This window comes from Furipterus horrens, unplaced genomic scaffold, assembly GCF_987537825.1.
Source record: "Furipterus horrens unplaced genomic scaffold, mFurHor1.1.pri manual_scaffold_3, whole genome shotgun sequence".
Classification (NCBI taxonomy): domain Eukaryota; kingdom Metazoa; phylum Chordata; class Mammalia; order Chiroptera; family Furipteridae; genus Furipterus; species Furipterus horrens.
In genome coordinates this window covers 19,750,404-19,762,468 of record NW_028327173.1, presented here as the reverse complement: position 1 = coordinate 19,762,468, position 12,065 = coordinate 19,750,404, and the positions used below count along the sequence as shown (strand labels likewise).

Below are 12,065 nucleotides of genomic sequence, written 5' to 3'. Positions count from 1 at the left end.
AGTTAAAAATACTCGGAGGCTGAGTGGGTATGGGGATGGGTTTGAATATTTGGTCCTATTTTGAGGCAAAGGACCTTTTTCTCCTCTTAATTGAGCTATTTGTTTTATGCTTTGGGGATATATCATGATGTAATCTAGATGTTTTTATGGTTTTATTCGTGAGCTTTACAGGTTTCCTAAGTAATCTGGAGGCTTATCTTTTGTACACTGGGCTCTCAAGTACTATAACAAGAATCATTTATCTAATTAAAGTCTAGATGTAGTATAACATGAATGTGGTTATGTTATAGATCAAATCATACAGTTTACATGCATAAAAACAAATGACCTTATTTATTTATAGGTAGCTTGCAGAGGTGACATAGTCCTCTGTTTCCTTACATACTTTTCCTATACCCTGCAGAAAAAGCCTGGGCCACTCTGGGCATCTTCTTCATATTTTGAACATAGTCTACTGTTAGTCTATCAAGTTTTATGGAGACAGCAAAGAAAAGTTTCTTTTGGCTCTGTCCTAATAACTTGAAGGGGGAAGGTATAAAGAACAATTCCCTTTCAGTGGATTACTGTGGAGCTTGCCTCAGGTTGATTTATCACAAAATTAGATGGAGATTGAGGTGCTACCAGCAACTTTGAATTTTTTTTGAAAAGCATGCTCTATGAAAGTATGGCCAATGTTTTGTGTGTGTTTCTTTTCAAGGATGAAGTTGTTAACAATGATTGTGTTCTTGGTGTGGTAAAGAACACTGGGAAATCCCTGTGCTCCTCTGAAGAGAATAAATTTTTACAGTAATCATCAGTTGAAGAACTATTTGCAATTCTAATTTGTGGTTGTCCTGAAATTTAAGAGCTATCAAATTTTTCTTACCTCTATTTGATTGCCTTTTTTTTTTTTTTTTAAAGTCTTACTGTTTCCCAGCAATCCACAGTGGATCTTCAGGACAACCGTAAAACTTTACTGTTGAACTTATAAACTGAAACTTGCAGTACCATATTTTTATATATTTGTATCCTGTTTTCATCTAGCTTTTGCACTCAGTTCATGCTACAGAATGGATTCCTGATTAAAAGAAATTCAGTGGTAGACTGGCTCATGTATACTTAGTGGCTTCATTCTTGATCATCTTAATGGGCAATGAATCTTCACTTTCGAAATTTCATAGCTTTATTTTTTAATGCTTTGAAGATTGAGAGATGCATCTAAGCTATAGTTTGTGCCTTCCTTGCCCCTTTCTACAGGTTTTTCCTCTCTTTCTCTCTCTCTCTCTCTCTTTCTTCTTTTTTTTTGCCTATATTATCCATGTGCTTTCCCTCACTCTATTTTATGGAAGAATGTCAGATTAATCTTTTAAAATTAGTTTTCATGATGTTACTCTCTGTTGGATTAGAGCCCGGCTACTTGTTGCTTCATAAAGCCTCTCTGGTGACTGGCCCTCTCATCACTCCTCTCCTGTATCAGTGCCAGGCTCTTTCTTATTGGTGAACACGTGCTCCACTTGCTTTCATTTCTATCTTTGCTCTTTGGGTAAAGTCCTTTTCACTGTCTTCTCCCCTCCCGTCCCCTCCTCCCTTTAAGGCATTCTGTGACCAATCATATTCCTGTTGTTCCTTCTTCGTTTGTAGTGGATTGTGAAGTTTTAACAGCTGGACCACACTATTAGTGTGTTTATCTTAAAATGCTTCCTAAATGTATCAGTTTGATTCCTGGGAGGTTTTTCTTGGCAATCTTTTATTTCAGGGCAAAGAAATCTTTTACTACTTTCATTATTCCAGTAGCAGCTAAATACAGGTTGTTCAAGCTAATACTTTTTACATCAGTAGATACTTGAGATGTTGAAACTTGAAAATTTTTTCAGTAGAGGGAAAAGTAGTATTGGTCTGCCAGATGTGGAAGAGAGGGTCAAATTGCCTCATATTGTCCAAGCCTAAGTGATTTGGGTGATTTCATCCTTATTGGTAGAAATGTTATTAAAGGACAGTAGATACAACTATTAACAGTGCTTATGAAAAGTAGTTAATAACTTTGCAAAATACTTTTTAAAAAATTCGTTAATTTTATATACTGCATAATTACAATTATGCAAAAGTGAAACTGTTTTTTAGAAGAATATATTAGATTTCAGCCAAAAGAGAGATTTAGTTAAGAGCCCGTTAATATGGATGTTTGTTTTCAGTAGTAACCAACCATCTTGCTACATAAGCTTAAAATTTTAAGAAATAATTACTAGGTGTCAGATTGTGATGCTGTGTCATAGAGAAATGTAGAAAACCTATAGCAAATGTTTATTTCTGGAAAGTTTTTTTGTGATTTGAGAATTACATTTAGCTTGTTTGGTTGGGTGTCATCCTGTAAAGCGAAAGGTCACCCGTTGTTCCCTGTCAGGGCACATGCCTGCCTGGGTTGCAGGTTGGTCCCCAGTTGGGGCACATGTGAGAGGCAACCAGTAGATGTTTCTCTCACACATTGATATTTCTCTTCTTCTATTTCTCCCTCCCTTCCTCTCTCTCTAAAAATAAATAAGATTTTAAAATAAAAATAATCTTTACATATATGTATTGAGTAACTGATTAAAAAGAGGGCGGGGTATTTCCTTAATTAGTAGATATTATATAAATGGGAAGTGAGAATTTAGGTCATGTTCCTGAAACACCAGATTTGTGATGAAACTATTGAACATTTTGAACATTCCTTATTTAAGCTGTAGTTTTCAAAGTGGATTGAAAGTTATTATCTGCTTGCTTTAAAATGTTTGAAACATGTTATGAGCTCTTTCCTTAAATTGCCACTGATTTTTGTCATTTTAAAATTGTGATGAAGTGGAATGTCTCTGTTTAAGAGAAAATGCCTCATTTATTTGTAGTGATTTTTATTTATTAGAAAATCAGTTCTAAGTCATAATAAAAGCATATTTTGTACCACTGGCTGATGTGGCTCAACTGGTTGACGTGTCATCCAGTAGCTGAAAGGTTGCAGGTTTGATCCCCGGTCTGGGCACGGAGGGCAGCCCATTGATGCATCGCTCTTACATTGAGGTTTCTTTCTCTCCCTTCCTCTCTCTTTAAAAGCAACTTAAAAAATATGCCCTTAGGTGTGGATAAAAAAGGATATTTTCTAATAATCACCCATAATCTACGACACCAACAAGTACCTATTTCAGTTTTTATTTTTCTTTCCAATCTCGATCCAACAGGAAAGGGTTCATGAGGAGAATCAATCTTTATATAAATATTTTACTTTTAAAGAGTACTGTTATTCTATAAATATTACAAATAGTCATTATGGCTATTTTGGGTGAGCTTACATTGTTGTACTTAACAGCCACCTTATTTAACATTTAGTTTGTTCCCAGCATTTTTGCTCTTATATGTTGAATATAGAATTTTTCTTTTGATTCTTTTATCATTGAGATAAAATCTGAGGAATGAACATCATTCTGTTTTATTTTATTATTTTCTATTACAGTTGTCCCCCCTTTTCCCCCATTCCTCCCCTTGAACATGACTCTTGATGTATATATACTCTCTGATATAAAAAGAATTGTCTGAAAGAATTCTAACAGTGAATGGCTATACATTTTCTTTAAACCTTGTAAAAGATACTGATTTACACATTTATATTTAAAGTGTTTCTTGTAAAAGCTTTAGCAATAATTCATAGGTGTATAGTTCATAGTACTTGTGAGCTTTGTATACAATGTCATTTGATTTCACAACAACCCTCTATGGTGTAGAGGGCTAGGTAAATCCCCTAAGGGCATTAAGATTTTGAGAAGGGATTTTTGAAAATTTTCACATATCAGAGCTCTGTCTAGAACATGTGACTTTCAGCACTAACTGGTAATAGTTTATATTTCAGTCAGTTCTGAATGGTCCTTTTTCTGAGTTAATGTCAAATTCTCTTAATGTAATGAGATATTTATTACTGAGATTAAAAAAAATTGGAGGGGGGGCACTATATCTTACCAGCTAGTTAAAATATCAGATATTTGACTTGAGCATTGGCTACATTCCAATGAAACTAAGCTTGTGTTGGAAGTTTGCATCGCCAAATAACATGATCAAACCTGATCATGCCTGCATTACTGTAGCATTCCTGTGAATAGTGCTCCTTAAGAAGCCACATCTCTGCTCTGAGAGACAGCTCTGTGCAGCCTGTGTTGAGTATATAAGCAGTGGCCTAATTTTTATTGCTCTTGAGTACAAAGTACTTTTTGGAGTGTGCATCTAGTGTTGAGACCATCAGAAAACTTCATTGATATTTCCGTATGCAAATGTTAGTGCTGGAATAGTCAAACAAGCCCAGTCCTTAATAAATCGTCCTGCCTCTTAGTTTCTGCAAAGCTGTAGTCACGGTTCTTCATGTAGTTTTTTGTTAGGATAATTTTATGGAATTTGCATGCAAGAGAGCTGGGTGATATTGTGCTCACATCCTGCTAGCTGGGCACATGGGAGCATTTCATTGACTAGTCATTAGTTTTGTCAGTGTTATTTAACAACAAAGAATTAACAGCTAATTCTTTGAGTGGTTGCTCTGTGTTTAACATTGTTCTTTATGCACCATCTCATTTAATGTTCATAACAGTTTATTTTGTAGGTGAGAAAACAGGCATAGAGGGGTTGAATTCACAAAGTTGGTATTTAAAACCAATTAATTTTTTTAAAAGATTTTAAAAATTTATTTTTAGAGAGGAAGGGAGAGAGAAAGAGAACGAGAGGGAGAGAAACACCAATGTGTGGTTGCCTGTAGTGTGTCCACACCCGGGGATCTGGCCTGCTACCCAGGCATGTGCCCTGATTGGGAATAGAACTGGTGACCCTTTGATCTCACAGGCCAGCACTCAATCCACTGAGCCACACCAGCCAGGGCTAGTTTTTTTTAATGATTTCAGAGTGCTTGTGCGCTTTACCACTATATTATATCTTAAAGTAAGCCTAGAGGTTCTTGACATTCTCAGCCCTTTATTTTTCCACCTCTCTTTAAAGGGCCCTTAGGAGGGGTTAACGAAATGATTGTGCGAGGGTGGCTTTGTGCATTGTCTTTTTTTGTTGGATGATAAAATAAAAAAGGTGTTTTCAGTCAAAATTTAGAGGTTTCCCAAGTGGATAACAGTATTTGTAAACCAGTGCTTGATTTCTGTTTTGTTCTCCAGAAGCTTTATAAATAGGCATACTTGATTTTTTTCTTTAGGTGTTCTCTTTTACAAACCTGTAGTTTAAGTTGGGATAATAATTGTGTGTGTGTGTGTGTGTGTGCGCGTGTGTGCATGCGCATGTGCACACTCACACACACACACACACACACTTCCTTCTCCCAAAGATTTGAGAACAGACACCATTAGAGGAGTAATTAGGAATCCCATTTAATGGGATACTTACTACAAGGAGGACTACAGGTCTGTTGTGTTGCTTAGGAGGACGTAGGCTCTCCAAAGTTTTGGTTCTCCATTTCGTAGGTCTTGAAACAGGGACTTCAGTCACTAATTCAGAGATGATTGGATTATGAAATTAACCCCACACTAAACCAGAACCACAGAGACTAATTTTAAAAAATCATAATTATTTTACTAATTTATTAGGAGAAATAATAACTCAAGTGGACAGGATAATTACATCCAGTGATAAGCATGCTTGGCTACAGGGGGAAGCCAAGTTCTTATACCAAGGTTGCTTGGTAAGCAGAATCTGAGCCAGGGAAGTTACTTGGATGTTTTTAGACTACTGTAGTCAAGCTTCTATCTAGCCTGATGCATTAATTGTTTTTATAAGAATAGACTTGTTTGTGCATCATATGCACCAACATGCCAACTGGATAACACTGCCTACATCTGACTACCTGGGTCTCTTTTGCTTTTTTTGGATCAATTCCTAACCCCTGTTATCTTCCTTTAGGATTGTCAAGTCTTTTAATTCTCTTATTGCCTGGTATGTTTTTTAAGTGAATTTTGTAAACCTCTGCTGAGATCTGTTCTTTTTTTGTCCTGTCAAAGAACAGCATTTATTTCCAAGTTCTTGATGGGGTAAGCAAGCTGTAACTATCTTTTTATCCACTAGGTGCTCTTCATTTTTTGGTGACTGAATTTAGATATGGTTTAAGTGAAGATCTGGCAACTGCTGGCATTTATGCCAGTGGTCAGTGAACCCCAGGATGTTTTAGCCAGTGCTGTAGATTACACTACCTCCAGATCAGTTACTGTTGAATAACAGTTGGATACTCAACATCACTTTGTTTTATAATCCAGTAGATTTCATACTATAATTCCTTTTAATATGATCAGATTTGAACAGTAATGTGTTTTAGTTGACTCTTGAATATGTGATTGCTACCAATTCCTTCCCATTTGCAGGGCACTCTTGCCAACCCACAGTGTCTGCCTTTTTCCTCCCAGAGTCAGTGTGCTGCCACCCCCACCCCCACCTTTTTCTTTGTCTTTTACAGACTTAACCTTTTCAGTTCCTGCTGTTTTCATTGATAATAGTTAATTGATCTTCTTGCTGCTTACTTTGCCAGAGCATATTGAGTTCTAGTACTTTGGGGCTGTTGCTAGCATCTGTTTAGGATTTATATGTATACCAATTGTTGATAGTAGGCGACATGACCTCCTGGTATCTGACTAGGGTCTTCAGGTTTTTGGTGTGTATTCTTGAGACTTGTTGAATTTATTACCACTTTGAAATAGGATCTTCACTTTTTAGCACTTTTTTATATGCTCTGTTGTTGTTTTCTTTTGAGGGAATTTGTCCTGTATACAGCCTTGCTTGTATGTTCACCTGCTTTTGCTGGCTTTGTGTGTTAAGACAGCCTGGCAAGCTACAGTGAAAGATGACAGGATTTCAGAAGTACTGTATTTTTTGCACTGTAAGACGCACCTGACCATTAGACGCACCTAGGTTTAGAGGAGGAAAACAAGAAAAAAATATTCTGAGCCAAATGGTGTACTAAAATATTTATTAAAATATAACAGGATAATTTTTCAACTATGTAAAGTGAACAGCAGCGGTATTAAGAACCATCATCACTGTCATTAACAAATGAGGAGAGACTTTTAAGGTTCAAGTACTCTTCTGGCTTTCTGGGAACCCCAAGAATTCATCATCGCTCATGTCAGAATTTATGAAGCTCAGTTGCTTACAATCACTGATAACACTTTCTTCGCTATCTTCATACTGACCAGACGCCCTGAGATTCAGCCGTAAAGTGGGACATTTAAGCGTCCCCAGGGGTTTCGCTTCCTCTTCTAACAGCTTTCGCCACTGCTGACAGGTCAGGTAATACACATCATGGTTTGTGACGCAGTATTTGCTCTATAAGATGCACAGACATTTGCCCCCCACTTCTGGGGGAAGAAAAGTGCATCTTATAGAGCGAAAAATACGGTAGTTTTGGAAGTCTTGATTTCAAGGACTGCTGCTCTCAGTAAGCAACTTGACAAATTATGGACAGATTATATATATTTTTCATATGGAGGCTGGTACTTATAGAAGCTTTCCTTAAGCTTTGAATAAAGATTTCTCAATTTGTGTGGAGAGGGATAAGCACTATAGTGAATGTTTTTGATCACCTTAGCTCTCTTTCTGCTGTTAAATGGAGAAGAGTAAAGTTAACCAAAAGGCGAGGTGTCCCTTTTGCTGACATTCTTCCTTCTGGTACACAGAGAAGTAGATGTGGACTCCTGTTAGCTCACACTCCCTACAAAATATAGGAGAAGAAATCAGAATGATAGTTAGGGGACAATGAATAGGGAAATAAATTCTATTTGTAATCTTGTGAGAAGGCATTTTTGAGACTAAAGGAGAAGTTATTTAAAAACAAGAATTCTTGAATTGTGCTTGAGTAGTTCACATTAATTTTCATTATCACTTCTGTGACTTACAGCTATTTTGCCTGGCGTGATGCCACTGAATACATTTATTGAGACTGCTACATGGCAGGCATTGTGGTAGGCACTCATTGACAACTTCTGATCACAACAACAACTTGAAAAATATTTCCTTCATTAGTACAAAGAGAAGGAGGCCCAGGACAGTTTCGTGATTTGTCCTAGAACACATGGAAGTTGTCTGGTCCAGGGCTTCTTTATTCCACTACTCATCTATGGTCTGGGCTTTTCCTCCTGTTTGTTCCATCCTTGCCTTCTCAGATCTTCTCAAGTTAACAGAGCAGCTAGCTATCTCCTTATTCCCCTCAGAGAATGGACCTGAGAGGCTCACTAGGAACTGACTGCTTATAACTGCTCATCGTTGAGTAAACCTATGCTTCTGTGTAATAACTAAATGCCAGATCATAATCTGTATTCTGTCATGATCTTGTTGCATTAGAAGATAGAACCTGAAGAGAAAAGTGTGTGGGAAACTGCTTTGGTCCAGGTAGTAACCTGTGTCTGTCAGATAGATTTATAGAGCTGGATTAAAATTATGCCGAGAAACCTAAAATTTAGATTTGGAAAGTTGAAATTCATTTTAGTGAGGGCAGGGTTGGATTATTCCTCTATTATCATTGGGTTATGGGTTTTATATTTGAAAGGTAAACATATGTTGTCAAGGAGAGCTAATGGTTTGTGCTTCCTCTGAGGGATTCCACACTCCAGGTGTGCTCTTTTATGTTCAAAAGCAGTGATTAAGTACTGTCTCAAACACATGGTTTCTTGTCTGACTAGTAGCAGCTGAAATGAAAACATAATTAGAGGAAATAAAGAGGGACATTTTAGTAAGTAAAACTGATGACAAGAGAATGAAGAATGATGGCATTCTAGTGGAATTTTATTTTGTAACTCTGGTCACAAATGCTTTGATCTTGTGTAAAACTATACTGTGTTTTGCTTGAAGGGTGCTTTGCATTTCTTTGGTTGAAGCTTGTTTAAAGTTCTCATTGGTTTAGGGCCATGATGCCTACACGTCTATGAAGCATAGAATGTTTTGTGAAGTCACTTTAATGGCATTACTAAGCATTGTTAAAATTAATTGAGGTTAGGAAATTTTATTTCTCTTCCAGTAATGGGGAAAGACAACTGTTTTGTCTTTCCAAAATCTTGGAATAGATTAGTGATGTAGTTGGGAAGTGGTCCCTCCACCCACCACCCTGCCTTTCTGGTGATGAATGTGTTTTGGTTAACAGAATCTCTGTGTATAAAGGAGGTGTATTTTGCCTCTGCCATTCTGTAGGTGGGGTCTCAGTTCAAGCTCTAGCTTGAGTAACTTTGTATGGTCATTACACATGTAGGCAAGTGTTTTAGTAGTTGTACTTTTTCCAGTAAGAGGCTTCTTAGCAAGCAGTTAGCTAATAGGTCTACTATTAGTCCCCCCGCCCCACTTTAAGCCACTCTGTGACTTTTTGCCAAATGTACTATATAGTGCTCTGACCACAACCTGTATAGCCAGATCACTCAGATTAAAGACTTTCAGGGCACATGAGCATCTTCAGTACCCTTGTCTAAAAGAAAGTGTTGACTGCTGTACTTTCATCCTTTATGAATTCTTTAAAAGCATCTATTATTTTTAATTTGCAGCAGCTCTTGCCAGGTAAAAAGTTTTGGGAAACAGATGAATCCAGCAAAGATGGACCAAAAGGAATATTCCTGGGTGATCAATGGCGAGACAGTGCCTGGGGAACATCAGGTAATCTAGATCTAGCATCTGTACTGTGATTTATGCCTGTCTTAGAGCTCCTTTCCTCAGCAGTTGGCAAGTCATGCATTTTATATCAGTGACATAAGCATGTCAAGCAGTGTCCTGTCCTATAGTATAATTGCCATGAAGGAGCTATATGCTGTAATTTATTAAAACATAACACAAATCAAATCTTCAATATTTTATTGAAGTACTAGCCACAGGGGAAAGGTCTTATTTGAAATGACCATAATTTCAGCTATAACTTCTTGTTCTGTACTGCTATCAGCATACTTGGAAGTTGAAAATCCATGCCTGCCATTTGAAGTCATGTTTCTTTTTTACCCCCTTGCCCCTGTGTAATGTGTATGAGATGATCTATCTATGAACGTGTTTGGGGCCAAATTAAGTCACTGGGCACGGATACTCTTCTGACAACACTACCCTTGAAGAGGGATGGGGAGAACTTGCAAAGGCAGACACACTGACAACAGAAAGAAATGACAGATCATAGGGAGGAAGGAGACAGAAAACCCAAAAGCTGTGTGCTGTTACAGCACAATGTAAGAATAGAACCTCAGATAACAGTGAGTCATCAGAAAAGATCAAATTATATTGTTTTTAAAAAGGGCGGTAAAACCATATTTTGTTGTTATAATAACACCAGTAAAAAATATTTTAAAAAATTCTGCTACTTGAAAGGGATAAACATTAATTTATCCACTTAGCTAGATAAACAAGTTATGTGAATTGTTGAATTGCTCTGCTATGCTGGAAATATGATGGGTGTGTTCCGTTTTCATTAGCTATTTAGAATATTTTACTTAGGGAAAAAGCACAATGGAAGGTTTTGGCTCAACTGACCATGGCAGGTCTCCTGATTCCCAGTCATTGGTTTATCCATGAGACATCACTCGTAATTTGTTTGAGCCTTTGGCTGCACTGTATCATGCTTGTGTATCTTTTTTGTAGATCATTCAGTTTCCCAGCCAATCATGGTGCAGAGAAGACCTGGTCAGAGTTTCCATGTGAACAGTGAGGTCAATTCTGTACTGTCCCCGCGGTCGGAGAGTGGGGGACTAGGCGTTAGCATGGTGGAGTATGTGTTGAGCTCATCCCCGGGCGATTCCTGTCTAAGAAAAGGAGGATTTGTAAGTTGGTTTGAGGAACTTGTTCCTATCTCTCTCTCTCTCTTTTTAATCCCCTAAAACAAAACATGTCTGTTTGGTTTCCTTAGATATTCACAGCAGTAATTACAGAGTATTATGAAACACTTTTATTGAAATTAGTAGATGTGAACCAAACATTTAAAAATAGAAAAATGTGGGGGTTTTTTTGGACATATTGATAGTAATGTGAAGTAAGAACTGAAATCTAGGTCTCAGTTCATTGGTCTACCAGAAAACACCATTTTTGGTTTAAAACAAAAAAAGTAAAAAGTAGGGATTAAAAAATAAAGTTGAAACTGGGGTATTAGTAGTAAATAGATTGGAGAATAGTGATTTGTGTGTACCCAAGAATCCTTCACATGGATCAGCTATGTAGGATCATTCTTGTTTTGCTAGCTAGGCTTTAATTATGGAATGATTTCTGACCTTGTTTGAACAGCTTTGTTTCTCACATCCAGTATGTCAGAAAATTAGAAATTCTGTTAATTATATACCTGTACTTCTTTTTTTTTAATTCATTACCATTGACTTCTCTGATGCCCAATTTTAGCCAAAACAGCTTCTCTGTCTGCTGCCTCTTTCCTTGTAAGGCTAAGCAGACCTCCTCAAGCATCTTTGATAGCCTTTCTCAAAACCTGTCCTTTCTTATGTCATCGACTTCCTCGATCTAGAGGTCTTACTAGATGGAAGTATTTGAATCTTTCTCATTTAGTATTCTGTGTCTGATTTTATATTCAAGTCACAAATAGGAAGGCCATGAGAGGCACCCTGAATCTGTCTTCCCTCCTTTTTCCCAACTCAGTTTGTTTTGTACCTTTTCAAAGCTCTTCCTTCCCGAAGTCTTTTTGGGTTACTGCTACTTGTTGGCAATCATTTAAGAGACTCTTTCTACCCCCTCCCCCCAAATCGTATATATTTTCCTCCGTAGCTTTCTTTATCTTACAGCATTTATTGTCAGTACTTTTCCTGGCTTATGTCCATTGCTCGGAGTCAGGGTCTTGGTCCTATTTTCACCATGCCACTTGAAACTTCTTTAAATAACAGTGGTTCATTTTTGGTGCAGCTTCCTCAAGTGTCAAGTACAGTCCTTTAATATATTAGTGGACATTAGATGAGTGACTTGTTGTCATGAAGAGAATAGGTCCGCATGGAGTTAGCTTCATTGTAGGCATGTCTAAGGTAATGCTTCCACTGACATTGACACTTGACATGCCTGGAGCTTTTAATCACACAGAAAAACCAGAAGAAAGTGAAGTGAAATAAACTTCTTTAAGAGGCTGGTTTGGATTTCTCCCA

At 37.3% G+C, this 12,065-nt stretch overlaps 1 protein-coding gene across 9 annotated transcripts in view; it reads left to right on the top strand.

Moving 5' to 3' along the window:
- PUM1 (pumilio RNA binding family member 1) overlaps positions 1-12,065 on the top strand; it is a 113,327-nt gene that overhangs the window by 31,245 nt on the left and 70,017 nt on the right. For 5 of the 9 annotated variants that reach the window (XM_090268973.1, XM_090268972.1, XM_090268971.1 and 2 more), the window contains 2 exons: positions 9,501-9,609; positions 10,573-10,751. The exons of 3 other annotated variants lie outside the window; for them this stretch is intronic. In XM_090268973.1, the coding sequence (XP_090125099.1) occupies positions 9,501-9,609; positions 10,573-10,751 (288 nt within the window). The remainder of the gene's footprint in view (positions 1-9,500; positions 9,610-10,572; positions 10,752-12,065) is intronic. One more of the 9 variants, XM_090268970.1, reaches the window with a different exon arrangement.